The sequence below is a fragment of the Muscardinus avellanarius genome (assembly GCF_963383645.1).
Source record: "Muscardinus avellanarius genome assembly, chromosome: 8".
In the NCBI taxonomy this organism is placed as follows: Eukaryota; Metazoa; Chordata; class Mammalia; order Rodentia; family Gliridae; genus Muscardinus; species Muscardinus avellanarius.
The window spans coordinates 115,749,756-115,773,746 of NC_137794.1; the positions used below are offsets into that span (position 1 = coordinate 115,749,756).

Below are 23,991 nucleotides of genomic sequence, written 5' to 3' on the forward strand. Positions count from 1 at the left end.
TGGAAGGTCTCTCCTTCCTGTCACCAAAACTGACCTCCTACAAACTTCCTTAGCCCTGCCCCTTGGGGGTCACAGGAGAGAGTGTCTTTGGGGGTTCCCACACAGCCCCGGGGCTACTGAGGCTCTGAGGTCTTCCCACCCATGACCTCCCCACAGCCCTGAGGTCTCCTCTCCCCAGGTAACAGCCCAAGCTACTTCAGCTGTGAGGAGTTTCTAACTCTTCCCTCCCGCCACTGCCCAGTCCAGTTGACCCACCACAAACTCTGGTTTGCTGCCTCAGGAATCTGTCCAGAACGGGCTGGGCCCTCGCCAGGCTGGTTCCAGAGAAGATGCAGGTGGGTGAAGGTCTGGGCCGCAAGGAGACCCCTGAGCTAACCTGTGTGGGCGATGGTGGGGAAAGTACCAGAAGAGATGGGTGAATAAAGGTGGACAGATAGATGAATGGATGGATGGATGAATGGACGGAGGGCTGGATGAATGGACACATTAAACTGGATTCATAATAAGAACGTTAAAATCACTAAGAGGCCCACAGGGCGTTGATTTCAGCGCCCAAAGCTGGCAAGCAGCAAGACAGCCTGCACACCCCTGCGCGGTGTCCTCATCTCACCACAGTGTTGGCCCAGGGCTCTGCACTGCCCCAGCCCTGGCTCTCTAGAAGGCCTGGTTCTGTTGTTCTCAAGCCCTCTCTCTGCACCCCAACTGCCCCCTGGCCAGGCAGCTGTCCTGCCCACAGTGCCCCTGCCCGCGGCAGGGCCCCGCCCGCGGCAGGGCCCCGCCCGCGGCAGGGCCCCGCCCGCGGCAGGGCCCCGCCCACAGCGTGGCACAGGGTGCTGCTGCAGGAGCCTTGGCCGAGCCAGGTGGTGAATGGTGTGCTCCTACGCAGAGGAGGGCGCCTGAGCCCAGCGCAGTTCCCACAGAACCCTCTGGGAAGCTTTGACAGGGCAGTTTCGCCACCGTGTGGCCTTTTTGACCATCGCAGCTAAAGGCCCACCGTCGTGCTGGATTTTCGGTTTGTCCAGATGAGGGTAGCACTGCTCCGCTTTCTCCCGTGGACTGCAGTCTCGGGCAACAGGACCATCACCCCGCTGGGCGCGGTGTCTGTCGTTTTACTCCCTTTAGCGGCGGTGCTTCCTGACTGCAGATCGCCTCCTGCATCGGGGAAGTCGTGTGGGTCGATTCCGTTGGCGTGCTAACACCTGCTAAGCGTGCCTGCATCCCGGGCCCCCTCCTGACACCGCAGTGCCCGTCTGCGCACCTCAGCGCCAGCTTCCCTCCGGCTGCTGCCCTCGGGCTCTGACGTGTTGGCACGCACACTGAGGTGTTTCCTCAACCCCCGACCCCATTTAGGCCCAGGAACTGTTTAGAAGTGTTTTGTCTAATTGCCAGAATCTTGAAGGATTATATATATATATATATATATATTTTTTTTTTTTTTTTTCCTGTACTGGGGATGGAACCCAGGGGCACTGTACCTCCGAGCTACACCCCCAGCCCTCTTTTTTAGTCCTTTTTTTTTTTTTTTTTTTTTTTTTGGTGGTACTGGGGTTCCTGGAAACCCTTCTACCTCCGGGCGACACTCCCAGACCTATTTTTTATATTTTTTTAAATTTGCAAACAGGGTCTCCTAAGCCAGCGAGGCTGGCTTTGAACCTGTGCGATCCTCCTGTCTCTGCCTCCCAAGCGCGGGGCCTGCACGCCTGGCAGTCTTTTTATTTTTTGAAACAGGGTCTCACTAAGTTGCGGAGGGCCTTGCTAAGTAGCTGAGGCTGTACATGAACTGAGATACTCAGGTCTCTGCCTCCCGAATGCTGGGATTACAAGCATGTGCCAACCCGCCCAGCTTCCTAAATATCTTGTTATTAATTTCTAATTGAATTACCTTGTGTTCAGAGTGTACTTGGCAAGATACAGACACTTTCAGTGAAACTCCTTTGATGCCCTGCATCTTTTCTTTTTGTTTTCCTTTTTTCCAATTTTTTTTCTTGTGGTCCTGGGGGTGGAACCCAAGGGTTTTTCCACCTGCGGGCTGTACCCCCAGACCTATTTTTATACTTTATCAACAGTAAGAAGGGATGAAATACTGACACTCTACAACTTGGATGACATGTGCAAGCAGGTTAAGTGAGAGAAGCCGGTGGTTCAAGTCCATATCCTATCTGGCTCTGTTTCTATGTAGAGTCCTAACAGAGTACACTTAGAGATAGGAAACAGGATGGCCATCTCCAGGGCCAGGGGAGATGGACGGAGTGACCGCCACGGGGAAGGAAGGATGGAAACGCTGCAACGTTAGACGCGGGGCCACCTGCACAGCCGGGAAGACGCTGAAACCACTGGGCTGTGCGCTGGGGACGGGCAGACTTAGGGCACCTGCACGTTATTTCAAACAAGCAGCTCTTTACAAAATGGAGCAGCACCTTCTCCACCTGTTGGGATGGGAAAGCCCACGGTGCTGACGGGAGCTGACGGGAGCAGTCGTAGAACCCTGCAGCTGGAGGCGGTTGTGCAAATCGGGATCACCCCTTCAGAAGCAACTTTGTAGTTTCTAATATTTAAAATTCAGACCCAGAATTTCCAAATCTAGGAAAATACTCTACTAGCAAAACTCATATGCATGCACTAAAGACTTGACAGATCTCTGCAGGTAACAGAGAATGACCTCAAAGATGAATTGCTGGGTGGGCCTGTGAAACGTGAGTTTTGTCTGTGGGTAAGGGCACTGCATACTGTTTATCTCCTGATTTATTTGTGTCAGGAAAAACTGGGTGAAGACTTTATGGAAACGCTGTACTGCTTTCGCAACATTTTTAAAGACAAAGATTATTACAAAATAAAACATTAAAGATTCCATAATGGCTTTGGACTAAACTTGAGTGCTGTCAAAATATAGCCATTTGAATGTCCATGAGCCTCAAATCCAGGAGCATGGTCGCCAAATCCAGGAGCCGTCAGGATCACGGAGAACGCCCCCCCCATACACACGCTCGCGACTTCAACGACGCTGGCACTAAGAGTTTCCTTTGTGACTGCCAGGTGTTTATCACATGGTTTTTTGAAATTTGGGGTACATTATTTTATAATAATTTATTCAAAGGAAAGTACAGGGGAAAACACCCCGCATTTGATACACTTTGAGCCCACAAGCCTCCCTGAACTCATGTTTGGGTCCCAGGACTAAAGCTACTGATCTGAAGAACTTCACAGTGGCAGCAACCTGTCGGCCCCAAGAGGCCTTCTACTACTCCACTGCTGGACGTTTGCAAAGAGAAAGATGTCCCTGCTGGGGTGCTGCTCTGCCACGGAGGGAAGAGAAGAAAAGGGGATGCAACGAAGAGGGGTCGAGTCCTCCAACGAGCAGACCACTTGGTGCTGATGTCCTGTTGCGGGGAGGCATCATCTGACCGCTCAGGGAGGTGCAGGGAGATCTCACCCCACTGTGTGAACGCTTTGGTCAGTCCTGGTGACTCAGAGCTCCTACTGAGATCTGTAGCCAGGCCCTGGCAACCACACACCATTTCCCCCAGACAGTTCCAATTTCTCAGCATTCCTACCGAGCTGATACTTTCCTCCTGCTTTGGTCTTTGTATGACACAGGCAAAGCCTCCACCCATGTTTCCATCATCTACTCAGCACTGGCGTGTGTGGACCGGGCCATGAGGAAGCCAGCGAGCAGTTGTGGGCACAGGGGCCTCCAATAGCCAGGCCACCTCAGTGCTCTCTAACCCTAAGGGAAGGATAGCGGCCCCAGCGCACTTCCTGTGGCCTCCTCCAAGCTGCCCCCTGGGCTCCAAAGGATGGGAATTGGCAGAAGGCGAATGTGGTCTCCTGGTGTTTTGTTTGGTTTGGGGTACTGGAGACTGAACTCAGAGATGAACGCCCCCAGCCCTATTTTATTCTTTGTTTTGAAACAGGGTCCTGCTAAGTTGATGCTGGTCTCACTAAGTTGTTGAGGCTGGCCTGCACCTGCGCTCCTCCCGTCTCAGCCTCCAGAGACTCGGATGACAGAGGCGCTCCTCTGCACCTGGCTTGGCCTCCTGCTGCTTAACGCTGACGTTGAGCAGCCCATAACACTGGAGGAGAGCAAGGCACACAGCAGTGTACATCTACCCATCCTGGGGACGGACGGCGCCTTCTCCAGCAAGCCTTGGGTTAAACTACTGGCCAGCTCCCTGGGCGAGGCCTCGTCTCTCCTGCAGTGCACCCCTCTCTTCATAAATGCCCCTCTCTACTGCTGGCTGTACAACCTTTTCCTTTCTCTTTCTCTTTCCAGCCCCCCCCCCCCGCTTTTCCCGATCTACAGTAACAGTCTTTCTGGCTTCCACATGCGGCGCCTTCTGTGGAGCCTCTGAGTGGCCTGCACGATTCGGCCTGCACAGCCCGCCATCCTTTGGTTTTATAGCTCATCCAGGTCCCAACAGTTTCTGGATGTGAATCTCTGCAAGGGGGTGCTGCACACGTGCTTTTCAAAACTGCCTGGCTGCATCCAACTTGACAGTTCTGCAGGTAAGCCTGTTGCCCCCAGGCTCTCCTCCGTGGCCAGCTCTGGGGAGTGCGCCTCCCTATCTGCTTCCTGTTCCTGGCAGCCCCAGCGCCCTGCTTACTCTGGTCCCTCCCGCTCTGCCCTGAATCTTGCTCATTCTTCCCCATCTACCTCCTTCCTGGGAGCATCGCCTCCTGAGCAGCCGGCACAGGGTTCAGGAAGTTGGCCCAAGGGGGACACTCTCCCTAGGGGACGGCAGCAGAGCCCTGGGCGGGGTCCCTGCCAGGGCAGCAGTGGGCCACTCCCCACAGGAACTGCGGAGCGCTGGCTGGGGAAGAGCTCTGAGGCTTAGGGGTGAGTGGGCCTGGGGAGCAGGCGGGGGCTCCTGGGGCACAGGGGCATTTATGGAGAAACGCAACGGGCTGTTCCTGAGCTAGACACCCCGCTGTCTGTCCTCCAGGTGCAGGAACAGTGGAGCCACTGTTTTCCCAGCTACTTGGACCAGGGTTCACCCGCCCCTGGGTAAGAAGGATTGCCAGCAATGGCAGGGTGTGACAATTAGCACCTTTCCTGACAGCTGCGTCAAGCAAGCCTCCTCTAATCACAAATTCCAAGCGAATGAAGAGGGCTAAACAGCTGAGAAGCAGACCACCAGGGTGTCTGTGCAGACATCTCCACGGAGCAGAGCTGCCTCAGTGAGGCGGCACGCCCATTCTGTCCACCGGAGGGGCTTTACCCCAGGACCCCAAGAGGCTAGTGGAGAAGCGCGTCAGGGGAGGGACACGGGGTTCAGGACACGTGATGTGGCCAGCGAGAGCTGCACAGACAAGCGCCCTCTGTGGGGGGAAAGGCTGAGCCGGAGGCTGCCTGGTACGTGTGGCCAGCGAGCACACACGCTCCCTCTTCACTGCCTTCTAGATGAGGAAGTGGGAGATGAGACCACACAGTAATTATCAGTTAATCAACATTAATTATGCATCATTAGTGACCAAACTCTGTCTGAAATGTTTTTTCTTGGGAAGTGGGACTAGGAAGCAAATATGTATGTTGGTATGTGTGCATGGACATGTGTGTTATGCGTGTGCAGGTGAGCATGACTACCCCTGTGAACAGAAATGAGTGCTAAGTACATACGTAGGTGTATGTTGCACGTGCACACAAGTATATATATGTATATATGTGTGTGTATTCATCTATTGATTTGCATATTGTATACCTATACACACTTACATATACTTATGTGCATATGTATGTATGTTACATGTATATGTTATAATTAAGTACATATATACAAATGTGCACGTGTGTCGTGTGCCTGTATGCATATGTAAAGTGTGTATGTATATTTGTATGATATGCATGTGTGGATGTGTATGGAAAACGGACCTGTTTATATGGGCATGTATGTATGTGTTTGCACAAGTGTGGATGCACATATGAAATATGAGTGCCTGCATACGTTCTTTGGACTTGCATGCATACATGAACATGCATCGTATGCGTACATACATGAATATTGGACTGTTCTAAGCATCTATGCAGTGGTGGCCCGGTGACCCCCTCTCGTGCCCTGCTCCAGGCGGGCCAACCCGCCATCCCCCGCAGCACCGCAGTGCATCAGGTCCTCCAGAGCCCGCCCTGCCCGAGGAGGCTTGATGTGCACAGCCAGCCTGCGGGAGGGAAGCGGCTCCCTGTGCCCGGGAGGTCCAGTGTGAGCCGGCTGGTGCCTGCCCATCAATGCCGGTAGCCCTGACAGCCCTCCGTCTGCCCATCCCCAGACGCTCACCTCCCCTCTGCCCGTGCCTGCCCAAGCCGCCCTCCCCCACTGCACCGTACACCCCCAAAGTCCACTTCCCCTTGGACTTCCATAGCTGTGCTGACGTCTAAGTTGCACACAATAAGCTGCATGTGTTCGATTGTAGTGTGAGGAGTTTGCACATGTATACTGGGCGTTGGCACCACCATCACAGCCATGAGGCTTGTTGCATCCAAACCTGTCCTCAGGAGCCTTTGAGGCTCTTCTCCCCTCCAGCGCCCCGTCCCGGGGCGCCCAGGGGTTTCCTTAACTAAGTCCAGTTCGCATTTTATACCTTTTTATATACATGTGACGATGCATCGTGCCTTTTGTTGCCGGGCTTCTTATACACCACATAATTATTTTAAATTGTGCAGTGGAGCCCTGGGTCTCAATAGCTTGTTATTCTTTATGACTGCATAGTGCTCCACTGTGAATGTACCAAAGCAGGCTCGCTCATCCACCCTTTGAGGATATTTGGACTGTTTTAGGCAGGTAGGTGTGCCAAATCAAGCCTCTCTGAACAGTTATGTGCCAGTATTTCTGTGAAATAGATTTTCTATTTCCTTTAGATAAATATCTAAGAATGGAAAGGCCAGGGCATAAGGTAGGTATCTTTTTAATATTTTTAGGAAGCTGCCAAACATTTACTAAGGCAGATGTAGAATTTACATGCTACCACCAAAGTGTGAGAGTCACCACTGTCACATCTTTGCCGACACTTAATATGATCAGTCATTTTAATTTGAGCCATTATAGGAGCTGTGTGGTATTTTCTCTTTGTAGTTTCAATGTTCATTTCTGTAATAATTATGCTGAGCATATTTTTATTTGTGATATGTATTATCTTATGTTGTGACACCTATGATCTTTTGCCCATTTCTATTAATAATATTCTTATAGTTTAGTAATAAGTGTTCTTTTGTCAGCTATATGTTTTACAAACTAGATAAACACTTTTTACAAATATTTTCTCCTTATGGGTGGCTTGCCTTTTAATTGCCATAACAATGAATTTTGAAGAGAAAAACATTAATTTTAAATGTCAAATTTATTGTTTTTCTTGCTTTGTATAGTTTGTGACTTTGGGATCCTATTAAAAATTTTTTCCAAATCCAAGATCACTAGGATTTTCTCTTATGTTTTAGAGTTGTGTATTACAGATGTTTGATCGTTAGAAGTTTTGTCATTGTGTAGTTTTTCTCTTACATTCCCTGAGTCGAGCTGATGCTCTAAATGGTGTGAGGTAAGGCTAAACAAAGTTACAAGCATTTTAGTTCACAAAATATTAATTTGGGGGCTGTGTTCCTGAAACTAGGGGCATTGCTCAAGGTGCTTTTCCCGACAGAAAAGTAAAAGTTAAGACCAAATGACCGGGTACAGACACTTAACAAAGAAACCAAGTGTAAGTCATGGTTCAAGCACAGTTAATCGCCTGTGTCAAAAACGAACACTCAAGATGGTATTAAAATGTGTCGGTTCTCCAAACGCCTGTGCCGGGCACTTAGGGTGCACTCCGCCTCCCGCTTCTCACGCTGCCGTCAGTCACTCGGACTCCTGGAATTTTCCTTGGCCCTCTCTGGCCATGTTTTCCCGACAGAGACATTCTCCTGCCTGGGTGAGAAATGGCAGGCAGCCCACACCGCGCCTCCACGGACAGAGCACGCGGAGCTCTCAGGGAGGGTGACCCCGTTCCAAGGGAGACGGTGGTGACTTGAAGTTCACTGTTACAATCTCAGAGCGGCCAACACATAATTATGCTACGCGTTCAAAATAAAAAGTCGTTTTAAGAGACAACGAAGCATAGTGCCAAGTGCCTGGTTTCTCCAAAACAGCACAGAAAAGGAGAGGAAGTGGGGAAGGACACGTGAGGTAAATAAAATAAACAAAATTAAATCCCAACACAGACGACACGAAGAAGCCATGCCAATAACACGTGTACTGTCAGTGGACCAGACACTCGGATTCACGGGCAGTGCTTGCCAGGCAGAAAACACAGCAAGACCGGACTTTAAGATCCTTTAAGACCCAACCTGAGATCCTCTGGCCTCAGCCTCCCAGGTGCTGGATTACAGGTGTCCACCCCACGCCCAGCAATAGTTCCTAAATCCCAAAAGCTCACATGCCAACATTTGTGTTTTCAAGCTAAAGCTGACATGCCACATCAGATGTTTACATGGGGGGAAAATATCCTAGAACTCTAAGAAAATGTCTTATAGAACTATAAGACCAGATTAATAGCAATTGTTTTTAAAAGATCTCATGTGAATTATGAATAATAAAGCTGGTATGGTTACTTAAATATCTGACAAGGAAGTCAAAAAAATTTGACTAGCGATTCAGCACCACAGTTTGCAAAGCTGAGGACCAATTCGTCTAGAAGACATAAATATGTAAAATATGTGTGTGACCAACAGAGCTTCCAACGCAAAAGACAAAAACATGGAAAGAACTAAAAGGAGAAATAACAAGAGATTATAGTTAAGGATTCAGTGCTCCTCTTCCTAGAGCGGGTTTAACAAATATGCATGAATCCAGTGCTGCTACAGGAAGCTCGAGGACCGAGGGCCAGCGCGGCGCTCAGGCACAGCCCCTGCCCGCGGCTGTGTGACCCGGCTGATCTTGCAGGGTACTTGGAACTTTTGTGAAGATCACTCATACCGTGAGCCATGGAGTCTCAAAAAAACAGCAAGTAATTGAAATAATTTAGAGTATATTTGCTTGTCACAACTATAATTAACTTAAAAACTGACAAAATACATATGTAGATTATGCCCAAATATTTAGAATCTAATGAGTGAATTCTCCTCCAAATAGCTCTTAGATTAAAAAAGATATAGCAGCCGGGTGTGGTGGGCACGCTTGTCATCCCAGCATCTGGGAGGCTGAGACAGGAGGATCGTGGTTCACAGACAGCCTCGGCTACTTAGTGAGGCCCTCTGCAACTCAGTGAGGCCCAGCTTCAAAATAAAGAATAAAAAAATTGGGCAGGGGGAGTAGCTCGGAGGTCAAATGCCTCTGGGTTTCATCCCCAGACCCGCAAAAAAATAAAAAATAAAAAAGATATAGCAGAAAATTTATAAAAGACTTATTTATTTATTTTTTGGTGGTACTGGGGGTGGAACCCAGGGGAATTCTAACTCTGGGCTATACTCCCAGACCTATTTCATACTTTATTTGGAAACAGGGTCTCACTAAGTTGCTGAGAGCCTCACTCAGTAGCTGAGGCTGGCTTCGAACCTGTGCGATCCTCCTGTGTCAGCCTCCCAAGCGCTGGGATCACAAGCGCGCCCACCACGCCCAGCAACTTCTTCTTTTTTTTCTGTTTGGTATTGGGATTGAACCCAGGGGCATTCTACTTTTGAGCGACATCCCCAGCTCTTTTTATTTCTTGTTTTGAGAACGGGTCTCACTAAGTTGCTGAGGCTGGCCTCAAACCTGATATCATCTTGTCTCGGCCTCCTAAGTACTGGATTACAGGTTGGCGGTTCCACAGGGACTGAGTTCAAGCAACACTTAGGACAATGGACGGCCCCAAGCACCGTTTCATTACAGTAAATTGTTATAATCATTCTATTTTATTATTAATTATTGTTGCTTATAGATTATAATGCCTAATTTTTTTTTTTAGTTAAACCTTATCATAGGTATGTATACATTGGGAAAAATATGGCAGATGCGAGGTTGACAGTTCTCCGAGGTCTCTGGCATCCCTGAGGTTTTGAAACTAGAATGTATGTGGATTAAGGAGATTACTGCACTCAAATCCAGGAATTTTATGCCAAATTTCAGGCCTTTCCTTCTAGATAGGCCCCACTGCATCACAGAAAGATCCAGATGGGACCATGAAGATATGAATTCTCTTAATTGGAGTTCTGGATCCTTTTGGAAACCCAAGCAGGTCGAGATCCTGTCCACTGTTCACGTGTGCACCTCCCTCACCACAGGTCAGACTCTCCCAGCTGAAGGTCTCCCTCCAGGCCCCAGCAGGGGCAGGGAAATATCCCCAAGGCACACTCCAAGAAAACACAGCACCTTGCAGCCTCCGGACCCCAGTTCACCCAGGTTCCTTTTCCCCACAGCGTTAATACCACTGAAGGTCTACAGAGGCGTGGGGCAGAGCCTGGGAGTACAAAACCATTGTCTGAAAAGTAGCCAGCCATCCATCCAGGATGCTGATCACAGGGGGCTGTTTGCCACTCCCTTGAGAGCACACGGTGGGTGCCAGAAGTCCCCAGCCCTTCCTTAGCAGACCCCTCTCCAACTCTGCTGAGGACCTGCAGTCAAAAAACTGGTGCACTTAAGTCTGCCGTGGTGACGCACACTTGTAATCCCAGTACTTGGGAGGCTGAGACAGGAGGAGCGCAGGTTCAAAGCCAGCCTCAGCTACTTAGTGAGACTGTGTTTCCAAATAAGAAAAAAAATGGGCCTGAGGGAATAACCTAGAGGGAGAAGACCTTTGGGTTCAATCTGAGAGAGAGAAAGAGAGAAAGAGGGAGGGAGGGAGGGAGGGAGGGAGAAAGGAAACTGGTGCATTTTATTTCCCAATTCCACCTAAACAGGGGGTTGTTCAAAAAATATTCTTCTGGTATGCCACACATCTCCTGAGCTGGTCTTTCTATGTGAGCATAACAAATGGTATTTGTAGTCGATGCGTCTGACGTGGGAAGTAGCTCAAGGTTCACTGAGCGTCCCACTGCTCACACCTAGCCTCTGGCTTGTCCTCAGATGGCAAAAACCACTGTCTCGTGTCCAGAACCGTCAGGCAGAGCCCGAGGAAGCCAGACCTGCGACAGTGCCGGCGTGGAAAGAGTGAGCTTCCACGGCCCCACAAACGCAGCGCCCTCGGCCTCTCCCCACGTACCTTCGCGGTCACTCTGCCTTCTAACTGGGTTCCAATGGAGGGCCACCTGTGGCCTTCAGAAGGCTGAAAGCAGGGCCAACATTAAGGGTTCTGCCACGAGGTGGAGAAACTGCCCCTGTCCAGCACAACTGGGTGTCTGCCGGGGACAGCCAGCTGGGAGGACACCTGGGAGGACACTGCAGATGCTGTGACGCTGTGCGAGTGGGTCACCATGGCAACTGCACTCACACTTCCCAGCAAGAGCTCTGTGTCAGCCACTTGGTGTAGTGAAGCTGCACAGCGTGGACGTCCTACCCCGTCTTCAGTGACTCGGTGCCGCCTAAGCCTCTTGAATATCACGTAACATCCTCCGCATGTTTGTGCCAATGGGCACTAAATATATACAGACTTCAGTTCCAGTTCTGCAATGGACCAGATATGTTAACATTCAAGCTATATTAAAAGTATTTTTGAGCCAGGCATGGTGACACACACTTGTAATCCCAGCACTGGGGAGCCAGAGACAGGAGGATTGTTTGCAGACGGCCTCAGCTACATAGTGAGGCCCTTTGCAACGCAGTGAGACCCTGTTTCCAAATAAAGGATAAAAAAGGGGGGCTGGATGTGTAGCTTGGAGGTAGAATACCCCTGAGTTCCACCCCCGGTACCTCAAATACACACACACACACACACACACACACACACACACGCACACACATATATATATTTGAAATATTCTTTACTGCCAGCTATAATCAAAATCAAAACAAAACTTTATCTAAAAAAAGGAGCGGAATGAATGACAACTCGACCAACCAAACCTTGAATATTGCCTTTATTTTGCAGAAAACGAAGGCTTTCTGCGGATTGTCTTTGGCTACTTTGTCAAAAGAAAAATAGGAAGCAGCGATTCCATGACACAAGAGATTAGCTACAAATGCTCAAAACACTGTCTCGGGCAGAGGAGTCAATAGATCTGCTGTCCTCCCTCGGGTTTTATTCTGTCCTTAACTGCTAAACTCTAACTACTGGAAAGCAACAAGGAAGCCAATTGCAAGTGTGCTTCGTGTCTCATAGAGCAGGACCAGCGAGTGTATAGCCTCTGGGTGCCACGGTCCCTGCTCGCTGCAGCGCGAGAACTCAGCGCGAGGTCGGGGAGCTGCGTCTGCCTGCGGGCCAGCAGCCTCGGGCCTCGGCATCACCTGCGTACCTGGACTCTCCCGCAGACACACAGTGCTCCTGCAGACGGGCAGGGTGGTGGGGCTTGAACAGCGGAGCCCGCGCTCCTCCTCCTCTCAGATGCAGTGAGCAGGCCTGTGCTTCCTTCCTTCCCTGGCGCACGAGACTCCGTGCTGTGCCTAGTAGGTGGATCTAATCAACTCTGGTGGCCGCCACAGAAAGTCACTGCACCTCAGAGACGGCAGGTTTCACATGGAGGGAGGGGACACGGGCGTCCATGAGGCCACCAGGCGGCCTGGCGCCGAGGCGTCGTACTGGCTGTCGCCAATGTCTGTGACGGCGGCAGCCCCTTCGTAGAGCGGTGAGCCGGAGGACGAGGCGTCTGAGACGTGGCCCAGCGGAGCGTAGTGGGTGGGTGGGCCTCGGAAGAACTGGGCCCCCAGCCCGCTGGACACCCCGGCTGCCTGGGAGCCTGGCGTGATGGTGCCGTTGCTCACAGACCACAAGCTGGGGTACTGGCTGGAACGGAAAGCAGAAGTCAGGGCTGGGAAGGGGCTCCAGGCCCGCCGGGTAGGGATGGGCATGAAGGGCTGCGGCTCAGACGCCTAGTCCCAAGGACGGCACAATTCGGCTTTTCAGACAGGTTGTTTTCTCTGCATTATTAAATGGCTCGCGACCACATTCTGAAGTATATGGAATGGACTGTTACATCTGTTAACAAAGCTGTCAGGAAGCAAACTAAAAAGATTATTTACACACACAGGTTCCACAGCTCGGCGCTATGAAGTCCTGCCACCCAAGAGTCCAGGCTAGGGCTCTGCAATCCCGGGCAGAGGGCACAATTCTCAGATGCAGTGCGCCCAGGGCTCCAGAGGATGTCTGAAGCGCCTGCCTTTCAGCTAGCACACCTCACCCGCCACAGCAACCCTCACAGCCAAGCTCAGGCCTCCCTGGGGGCTGGGCGGAGGGGCGCTGCTTCCAGGACTGTAGGCGAGGCTGGTCCACCCCGCAGCACGCGTCCCACCCCGGGACGGACCCACACCTGGAGCAGACGCCCGTCCCAGCTCGGCCTAACGCCAGCCGCGTCACCTTAGACTTGGCCTGCTTTGCTGGTTGTTCCCCAGTGTATAAAATGGGAGCCAGATTAGTATTAAACCCTCTGATCTAAGCACACCAAAGTGAACAAACATTATTAAACGATGCCAAAATTGTGTTTGGGGAAAAATTCTTTAGGCTTCGTCTGTAAATGAACAATGAGGCTCCTCATTGCTGCATCACTTGCAAAGCCACGTTCTGCATTTCCGTTGCATCTGACCCCGTAAAGATGCCTGAGTTCATCGAGGTGGGTCTCGATCCCATTTTACAGATGAGGGTCCTGGGCTATGGGGTGCGGGATGGGGACCACACGCATGGCCCCTCGGGCAGCTCCAACCCAGAAGTCATCCACTGGTGAGCAGGGACCTCAGAGCCCCCGAAAAGTTAGCAGTCCATGCATGTTTGCTCTGTTTTTAGGAGTGGATAACTAGAATTAATATTAAAGAGCAATTTCCTAGGCAAAAAAGAATTGAGATGGAAAGCAGATTCTGATGTCCGGGGGCCCATCAGGGTCAGACCTCGTGTGGCTTCAGGCTCACTCTGATGAAAACTAACAGCTTTCCGATCACTGAATATCCTTAGGTTTCTTTCCTCCTTAGTAAATGAGGACTGACTTCTAGCTTTGCTATTTTTATAGTTATACTAATCCCGTAAAGAATTAATAATTCTATAAAGGAAATATATTTCATTCCACCAACCTGCTTGGCTTTTTTTTTTTTTTTTTTTTTTTTTTTTTTGCGGGTATGGGGATGGAACCCAGGGGCATTCACCCTCCGAGCTATACTCCCTGCCCTAGTTTTTATTCTTTATTTTGAAACAGGGTCTCACTAAGTTGCGGAGGGTCTCACTAAGTTGCGGAGGGCCTCACTAAGTAGCTGAGGCTGTCCGTGAACCAAGATTCTCCAGTCTCAGCCTCCCAAATGCTGGGATGACAAGCGTGCACTAACCTACTTGGCATTTCAAGCCACCATCCTCCCACTGCATAATTTGCAGGCTAATAAAACAGCCTTTACTCTTTCTCTGTTACTCAGTATATACAGGTTAAGGGCGGTGGTCCTATATCTAGAGAAAAAAACAACAAATTAATTTTCTTAATGGACTGGCTAGATCCTGCTGGGAAAGGTTCTTTAACATTTCTTCAAACTAAACCTAGTGACCCCAATCTCCCTATAAGAGATGGGCCAAGGCCAGTGTTATTGAGGCTCAGGAAAGCTTAGGAGCCTTGTGCATCGTAGGAACCAGCACACGGCAGAGTCGAGACAGGGGCCCTGGTCTCACTAGGGTACAGCAGAGGCCAGCGCTACCCCATGCCATGAGAAGCTCAGGCAGCAGCAGAACGGCAGAGACTCCCAGTCAAGGCGGCGGTATTCCTGACACAGCCTGCGACTGGTAGAATTGTAAACAAACACCAACTGCCTGCAGATGCAAGGTAGACGTGGAGAAACAGCCAATAGAAATGGGAGGCTGTGCACCACTTCCCAGACGTACATACCTGGACCCAGGGGACGGGCTGGCGTTGTGGGGCGGGGGAAGTATGCCACTGTGGGTGGGCACTCCAAGGCTGGCCCAGTTGTCATGGGATTGCAGCGTGGACAAGCACACAGACGAAGTATCAGAATACGCTAAGGGAAGTAGAGGGCAGTTAGTGGATTTCCAAGAAGGACAATATGTAGGGAAACACCACCGATAACCGGAACTACCCAAAGCTAAACGGTGGGGGCTGGATGCAGCTCAAGGGCAAAGCGCTTCTCTGGCAAGTGTAAAGCCCTGGGTTCAATCCCAAGCTCAAAAGAAGACCCCCAAAATCAGGTTAAAAACAAAAAATAGTGGGTGGTATATTAAACATATAAAATAATCCAATGACCTACTTGATTGGTCACCAGGGTGAATATTTATTGTCAAATTATTTACTTGCAAATATACTCCAGGAAACCCAAGCTTCTCCTTTATCATCAGATCAGTGGATACCTGTAGAAACTGAGTCCTACATCACTTAGTCAGGGGTGACTTTGGTGTGCTGGGGAGTGAGCCCAGGACCTCACACATGCACAGCCTAGATGACTTACCCTTAAAAATAAATGTAGCTTTAACCTGCCTTTTTCCCAAGAGGATGATTTCAGAGGAGTCGAGTGGGCTATGGAAACCATTGCTTAAGGCAAATTAAAATATGATCTCCCAGCCTCAGAGTCTAGTCTCAGGAGGACAAGTCCCGAGGACCATTTCCTTTCATTTCAAATCAGCTGTAATTGCTTAATTGCTTTATGGTGTTCCTCAGCTATTTTCCTCCTTTTGCAGCAGACAAAAGTAAGTCTGGTCATGCAAAGTGTTGGAGAGAACTAGACCCGGGGTCTTCACAGGCCACCCCCACGTGCAGAACACAGAAGCCCGCGTGAGACCACCCAGAGGGCCGCCTCCCTGCAGCGGCTGAGCTGGCTGGCCTGGGGCAGGGCCTGAGACTCCGCCAGGTCTCCGTTGGTGCTGATGCTGCAGGTCCAGGGTCCACACTGAGGAGTCACTAACCAAGAATTCTGGACCTGGCTGAACCAGCGCTCTCAAGAAGGACACAAAAGATCCAAGCCTGGAATCCATGCTAGTGAGTGATCCATGGTTCTGTGCAGAGCCCCTGGAATCTGTCATTTTAAAAACCTTGGCAGGAACTAGTGCCCGTAATGCCAGTATTTGGGAGGCTAAGACAGAAGGACTGCAGGCTCAAGGCCAGCCTCAGAAACTTGGTGAGACCCTGTTTCCTAATTATATATATATATATATATATATATATATATATATATATATATATTAGAGTTAGGAGTAGAGCTCAGAGGTAGAATGCCAATGGGTTCAATACTCAGTGCCAAAAACAAATGAAAACCGTGCACATAACTCTGGGACATTCTTAACACAGAAAGGCCCCGGTGTGGATCCCAGGTTGACCCAGGGTGGTGGGGATGTGACGTGAAGGTCAGCCCAGGAGCCGCTAAGAACTGGGTTAGAGAAGAGGGTCTCTCCCTGGAAGTGCCTCCCCAGAGGGTCTTCCAACCACGCCATGCCCCAACAGACTGAGACTGGCAACCTACTTGGGGAGCTGTTCCGATGAGCATATGGGCTGGGGTAGGGTGAGGATCGGTGGTTCCTCAGGGCCGGGTACCTTTCACAGCCGTGCGTGGAGGGCAGCGAGAGGGGGCCTCCGAACTGAGGGTGGGGGCTTGGTGGTGGACAGAGGGTGCCGGATCCAGGAAAAAACCACCCCCCTGCTGTGAGGAAAGAAAGCTAAGTAACCAGCATTGAAGTGGAAGCCAGGGGCTGAAGCTTTTTTAGACCTGGGCAACACTCCATGCAGGTCTATACTCACTGAGCCGTCCAGGACACCAGCTCCACATTTAATGCCCGAGTTACAGGCTTCACGCCTGCTGGGCACTCAATACCTGTGAACTCTCTAGCCTGAGTGTCCGAGCTGCCTCCTCAACCCTGCTGTACACACAGACCTGAGAACCCCCGAGTTTAGAAGATCCCCTGTTCCCCAAGCCATGGCAGGTGGCTCTCTGCACCAGCGGAACAGGAATACAGTGTCAATGGATATGACACAGAGACCAAGGAGAGCGTCCAGCGGGTGCTCCTCCCTCAGCTGCCCCTGCTGCCCACACAGCTGCCCTTGCAGTTCCTCTCCTCCGGCCTGACCCTGCCTGCAGCACACCCAGTCCCTGCTTGGTCCTTCTATTTCAGGCTACCCAGGTGTCCCCACATTCTCCACACATATCGGAAAGCTGCTCTCAGATTGTCCTGTCCTGTTCCAAAGCTCCAATGTCTTCTTCATTCTTTTTTCTGAAGTGTTTTTTTTTTGGGGGGGGTGGTACTAGGGTTCTTGGAAGCCCTTCTACCTCGGGGCTACACTCCCAGACCTATTTTTACTTTTTTTTTTTGGAAACAGGGTCTCCTAAGCCAGTGCGCGTGGCTGGCTTCTAACCTGCGTGATCCTCCTGTCTCTGCCTCCCAAGCGCGGGGATTACAAGCGTGCGCCACCACGCCCAGCTAAAGTGTTTTTTTTTTTTTTAATTCAGAAAAAAAGTAGTGCTTAGGATGACAACCACTCTGGTCCCATTTCCAAACTCAACAATTCTTCAGACGAAACTTCAGTGAGGCCAGAACACAGAGCAGTCCAAGCACATCTCCCCAGTCTGCTCCTATGATGGGGCTAAGGCCGCTATGGGGCCCTTTGTTAAATCAGCCTAGATCATTTAGAATTAAGATCATTTAAAAAGCCCATGCTGGATAGAAGACGGTGACTTAAGGAAGCGGGTACGAGACCGGTTCACACAACCTCTGAAGTGACCAGCAGCACTGGCTTTTCAAACCCCCATGGTCAGGTCTCCAGCCTCTCCGTGCCCTCCCCAGGAGGAGAGGAAACTGCCCCGTGTGCTTCCTTCTTGTCACATGTAGACCTGCACCCCTAGTCCAGACCCCTGTAACTCCTAAAAGAGCGAGCTTAAAGAACATCCATCCTTCTCACACGTCACAGGTCCCAACAAGACCAGCGAGGCAATGACCCACACTCAGAGGCAGAGCAGGCGAAGGGGGAAAGCTGTGCATACGCTCCTGTGCATACGCTGCTGTGCATACGCTCCTGTGCATACGCGCCTGTGCATACTCTCCTGTGCATACGCTCCTGTGCATACGCTCCTGTGCATACGCTCCTGTGCATACCCTCCTGTGCATACGCGCCTGTGCATACGCTCCTGTGCATACCCTCCTGTGCATACGCTCCTGCCCCCGGGCCCTGCAGTTCTCAACCACTAACGAAAGTAGAAGCTGCCTCAGAGCCTCTGTGGTGCCAGGCTCTCCTCCTGCCCAAGTCTAAACAGGGGTCCAGCCAAGGCCTGGCACCACCGCGACTGCCTCCGAGCAAAGCCCAAGAGCCCAGGTGAGTCCTCCCGGGCTGGGTGAGCACCCACAGCCCAGGGGAGTGGCTGAGGTGCATCAGAGGCCACCTGCCTGGCTCACACGAAAGGGCAATCCTGCTCCTGGACCAACCCGGTAATGTCCTGGGGCTTATTTCCGGCCTATAGTTTTCAGGAAGTCTAGTCCTAAAACGAGGCACTTAGGGTGCAGCAAACGTACATTGGGAGCAGCCGGGCTGCTGGCCATCCCCGGCTTCCTCCATCATGTCTTTGTGATCACTTCTGTCAAAAAAATAAGCAGAGAGAAATATCAGGAGAGTGTCCCGGTAGTACGTCATCGTTCTCCACAGTTTTTTGCCCTAGGGAAGAATTAGAATTCTCTCACCTTTCCTTTGCATCCAGAAAAGCTTTGGCAAATGGATTGTATTTTATTTTAAGGGCGGTGATCTGAAGAACAAGAAAATGTATTTATCAGGGTATTTCTCGTTAACCAAGAAATTGAGAAACGCTGGTGCCAATTTTAAATATTGACAACCAATCCGAATTTGTCCAGCTGCACGTTTCTATTTGCACCTATTTGCACTTTTCTCTTTGCAGCTGAGAAATGACAAAGAACAAGTTTTTGAGAAGTTTTCAATCCGATTTTCTGAGCAGAATTTACAATAGATTTAGCCTGCCTCCAACATGCCCATGCGTAAAAATCAAAACGCCTCAGGCCTGGCCTGGGCGGCTTGTGACTTCTTGTCTGTGGTCAGCACTGACAACGTAGCCAACAAATCACCAATACTCTATGCTTTGAGCTAGACGTGGAGTTTCCCAAGGACACCCAGCCCGTGTTTTTATTTGGCTGAGTCCTCACACTGTCCCGGCTGGGTGAGGGAAGCTGCCACTCCGTCTCAGAAAGATTTCCAAGGCTAGGAGATGATGCCCTTGATCGGAAACTCCCAGATAGTAAAAGAAAACCCCATCTAATCCAAGTGCCTCATGTGCCTTTCTAAGCATCTAGTAGATGCATCTATTTGTAGATATTTCGGTGGGTAAAGACAGAAACGGGCTCCTTTAAAATAAAGATTTATTTTAAGCTTTTTCTCCCCTTTGCCTTCACTTCAGTAGTGGTAAATTGAAAGGGCTCTGGACAGCACCGTCACCCAAGTTCCCATCCCAGACTCTTGAGTGGCGCCCGCACGCCACACGGGGCTGGTCCCACCGCCTCACCTCCTCGTTCTGGTAAGCCGTCACCGCGATGAACTGGGTCTCTGGGAAGCAGTGGCTGGTGATCATGCGCTGCGGGCCCCCCACTCTCACGATGTGGATGCGAGGCTCGTACTTATGCAAGGAGTTCAGCATGATCTGAGAGAGATACAGCAACCATGTCCTACCCCAAGACAACAAAACACCAGCCCACCCGCGTCGGGGAGACAAACTGCACAGGACCTGCAAAGATCCTCCAGCTCGAGCTGGGAGCTGGGAGCCCGAGGCCTCCAGGGGTCGGTCATCCGTAGACACCTTAGCTAGCTCCCAGGAGCAATCCCACACTAAAGAATGTCCTTTAGCAAAGGACAAACTTACACGTTTGTTCAGATTTCACCCTCGAATGCCACCATTTGCCCTCAACACTTCAGCCCTCTCTAGGAGAGCCTGGAGATTGTACAGAGATGTTTTCCGAGCTCAGACACTGCAGGAAACAGATCTCCAGAGAGCGCCCACCCCCAGGCCCCAGCTTGGTGGACCCTGGCGGGTATTTGCTTGGGATTTAATGTGGCCGGGGAAGGCTGTGGCAGTCTCTCTGGGGAACACTCACCTCCTGTCTGTGCAGTCAGCCCCGGATCCCCCAGGCAGGAGAGGCGCACAGCCCACTCCCTCAAGCCTCTGGCTGGCTCCCCGCAGGAGCGGCCATCCCGCCTACCTGGCCCCCTCCGTTGAGCTTGTTGGTGAGCTTGACCTTGCTGAAGGACACGGGCGCCTTCATCCAGTGCGCCCCGAAGTTGGGCGAGTCAGGGTGGATGTAGACGCAGCTGGGCGCCTGCGGCTCGGGCTTGCCGCCCGGCACCCACTCCCCATTCACGAACTTCCAGCGGTGGTTGTCGGCAGCCACGAAGTCCAGCAGGAAGGAGTACATGGCGTTGGGGTCCAGGCCGGACACGTTCACCGTCAGCACCGGGAACATCCTCCTGGAAAAGCCAGGGGCGGCAGGAGGGCCCGGTGCCGGGAGCTAGGCACCCGGACGGGCCATTTCCCAGAGGGGCCTCCCTGGGAGCTTTGCAAGGAAAGCGGGCTCCCCTGTCCCGGAGCTACCAGAGCTACCGTCCCAGCCCTCGGCAGCCTCCGCTCTGTTCCCCGCCTCCGCAGAGGACCTGGCAAAAGCTTCCCGCAGGCCACAGGCCAAGCCGGGCCAGGACACGCGTGGGCGAGGCGCCGCCAGTCCTAAAGACACCTGGCCTGCATCTCGGGCTTGAGTCTGTCCTCCGGCCCCAGGCTTGCAGAGAAGCCTGGGGAGGGCGGCTAGGGTCCACTGGGGGGGCCGGCGGGACGCCGAGCGCGGCCTACCTGCCGTTCTTGGTCACGATCATCTCGTTGGTGAGCTCCCTGAAGCGCAGCCACAGCTCGCTCTCCTCCAGGCCCACGCGCAGCTCGCGCTCCGTGGGGTCGCCCTTCTCGCTGCCCGGCTGCAGCTCGCTCTCCACGGCGCTCAGCAGGTGGTCCACGCGGCACTGCAGGCCGGGGCCCGCCTCGGCGCCCGGCGCGCCCATGCCCCGCTGCCCGCGAGCCCCGCGCTGCCCCAGCTCCGCCCCGGCCGCCCGTCGGAGGAAAGGGGTCCTCGGGCCACGACCCCCGACGGCGCCGCCGAGAAGGCCGGGGTGAGGGCGGAGGGGGACGGGGATTCCACTTGAACTCCCCAAGCGCCGGGAGTGGGTCTCTGGGGAGAGAAATTCGGCCCCCTTCCCATAAATAGGGCCGCGAGGGGGGCGCGGCGGATTGGACGGCGCAGCCTTTGAAGTGCCGGACAGCTGCCCATTGGCCGCGCGCGGCCATATCAGACCCGGCCGGGCGGGCCGGAGGCCCGAGGCCAACAATGGGCTCCCGCGCCGCTTCCTGTAAACCCCGGCCCGACGCTCGCTCGGCCCAGTCTCGACACCCCCGCCCTCCCCCAAATGTTCGCACCTCCATCAAAGCGGCGGGGCGGGCCGGAGGAGGGGAGGGCGCCGCGGCCCGCCGGCCCCTGGCGCTCCAGCGCGGCTCCCAGCCGGCCCCGGCCGCGCACCTGCGCCGCCCGGCCGTCCTCCGCCGCTGGGCGCCCGAGGCCCGCACTTGGTGGGGACGCGCCCCCCAGGGCTGTGCGTTCCCCCAGGGGCGCCCCGGGGTCCCCGCGGCCTCACCTGGCCAGCCCAGAGAGCGAGATGACGCCACTAAGACGCCCCGCTCCCGGGAACGCGGGGCTCCGGGTCGGCCGGGCGCTCGGGGTCCCCGCCCGGCGCCCCCGCCCCGCGCAGCCGGCCGCGGGGGTGTGGCCCTCGGTGGGAACCTCGGCGGGGGAGCCCGGGAAGGTGACCACGAGCAGGCAGAGCTTCCGTGGGGTCTCCGAGCAATGACATTCCTCTAAAACGCGATCCGGCCGGCCAAGGACGCCAGGCTCCCGAGGCTGCCCGCCCCGCACGCGCCCGGCGGCTCCCGGCCTCCTCCCTCGGCACGGACCCCACCCACCAGCAGCAGCCGGCCCGGCGCGGGTGGGGGGCTCCTGCTAAGGCAGCCGCGGCCCGCAGGGTCGGGGCGGCTGGGATGCTGGCCCGGAGGGCGCCGGCCGCCCCGGGGCGGGCGCGGAGGTTGCTCAGGGCTCGGCCGCCCCCTCCAACTTGAAACTCAGCCGGAAACGGGGCACCTGGTGAGGGTCCCAATTACTGGGTTCCTTTGTTGTCTGGGACGTATGGAAATTCCCAGGGGGCTGACCCGTGAGGGACGTTTGCTTCTGCAAAGAGACACCAAAAGGACTTCATTTGCCGCCGGCCCGCCCCTCCACCGCGGAGACGCCTTCAGCCGCTCCCTGGGCACCTGCGAGCGCATCGCCCTCCGTCCTGAGGTCTGTGGCCCGAGACCCCAGCCTCCTCCTGGAATAAGGGGCCGAAGTGGACGGGAGGCGCGGCAGGGGGGCTGGTCCCAGCGACCACGGAGGGTCTCCGAGCCCCACCCCGCCTCGCCTTCTCCCCCTGGGCGGGACGCGCCCCTCGGTGCTCCGTCTCTTCAGGGCGATTTCCCCGAGGTCCAGCGAAGCCCAGCTAATGGCGCTAAAACTGTCGTCTAAAAGGGAGGGGGCCGGGCCACGTATGAATGAAGCCAGGGCGCCCAGGAACGTTGGGTTTCTAACGTGCCCCATGCCACTTGCGCAGGCCAGGGGGGACCAGAGCTGGCGGCTGGGTCCAGAGCTAGGGTAGGACGTGGCGACGTCCCGGCGCGGGCTCTCACGTCCACCCGCCGCCCACCCCGCCGCCTCTGATCTTTGTGGCCGAGCTCACAGGGTCGGGTCCACTTCGCAGGCCTTTCAGCGAGGGCTGCCGGGCGTGACCGTTTACAGCCGCTGTAAAGAATTCCCAGTTAATAACATCGGGCTTCCTTCTCTCTCAGGGTCTGCCTCTCCCGGGCAAACCAGGCCCTTCCTATGGTGTAGGGCTTAGGAAATAGAAGACATGCACCTAAACGTGGTTCTTTTCTGATTGAATAATGTGTGCTAATTAAAGAGCATGCTCTGTGTCCACGAATACACAGTATCATGCGTGTGTGTCTGTGTACCAAAGTGAAAGTTCATGGCTAGCCACAGCTCACAGCTGTTATATCCCAGGGTGTGTGTGTGTGTGTGTGTGTGTGTGTGTGTGTGTGTGTGTGACTGAAGATTGAACCCAGGAACTACACCCCAGCCCTATTTATTAGCTAAGTTGCTGAGGCTGGCCTTGAACCTGTGATCCTTGTCTCAGCCCCCCAAATACTGGGATTACAAATGTGCACTACCATGCCCAGCTCCTTTTGACATTTTGTATTTTCCCAAACTGATGGAGCAGATGTAACAAAAAGATTGCAAAGTCCTACAAGACACACATAAAGATTGCGCAAGAGCGAATAATACGGTCACGCGGGCCAGCCTCTCCCTGGGGTTTGCTGCTGGGTTTTGCTTTTATACCCAGGATTGAACCCAGGGGCATTCTACCTCCAAGATATACCCCCAGGCCTTTTTGTTTTCCATTTTGAAACAGTGTCTTGCTAAGTTGCTGAGGCTGACCTCTAACCTGTGGTCCTCCTGTCTCAGTCACCCAAGTACTGGAATTGAAGTGTCTGCCACTGTGCCTACCTTTAGTTTTTAAAGTTGTGAAACAAACAAACAAAAAAAAAATGGCACCTCCAGCCTCGTTTTTATTTATTATTCCAGGGCTGGGTTGTTATAGTCCTTCTGGAGATCACAACTTAGTGACACCCGCTGTTCCTCTGCCCCCTTCGCACGGGGAGGGGGTCAAGTGAGTCTCTGCAGATAAGCTTCCAGTCACTCCCAGGGGAGAGGTCAAGGTGAGCGAGGCTCTGCAGTCGAGCCCCTGTCCATCACACAGACCCATCTGCTAGTGTCTAGCCAGCTACCCCACAGGTACAGCCAGGCCTGGACGCCCTCCTGGGACCTGAGGCTCCTCTACTGGAAGAAGAGCAGGAAGAATACGTAGGGACCCACTGA

The 23,991-nt window shown here is 53.1% G+C and overlaps 1 protein-coding gene across 3 annotated transcripts; it reads right to left on the reverse strand.

Annotated features, from left to right (window-relative positions):
- Window positions 1–12,545: 12,545 nt before the first annotated feature.
- On the reverse strand, window positions 12,546–21,034 carry TBXT (T-box transcription factor T; the record flags this gene model as incomplete). 3 transcript variants are annotated; one of them, XM_080700811.1, is made up of 8 exons in its annotated part: window positions 12,546–12,816; window positions 14,885–15,014; window positions 16,467–16,640; window positions 18,505–18,566; window positions 18,670–18,731; window positions 19,500–19,634; window positions 20,191–20,455; window positions 20,832–21,034. In XM_080700811.1, 8 exons carry the CDS (start codon window positions 21,032–21,034, stop codon window positions 12,546–12,548), a joined length of 1,302 nt encoding a protein of 433 aa, XP_080556937.1. The 3 variants fall into 3 exon arrangements, with proteins under 3 accessions (XP_080556937.1, XP_080556936.1, XP_080556938.1); XM_080700810.1 differs by having other exon boundaries at window positions 16,467–16,643; XM_080700812.1 differs by lacking the exon at window positions 16,467–16,640.
- Window positions 21,035–23,991: the final 2,957 nt, after the last annotated feature.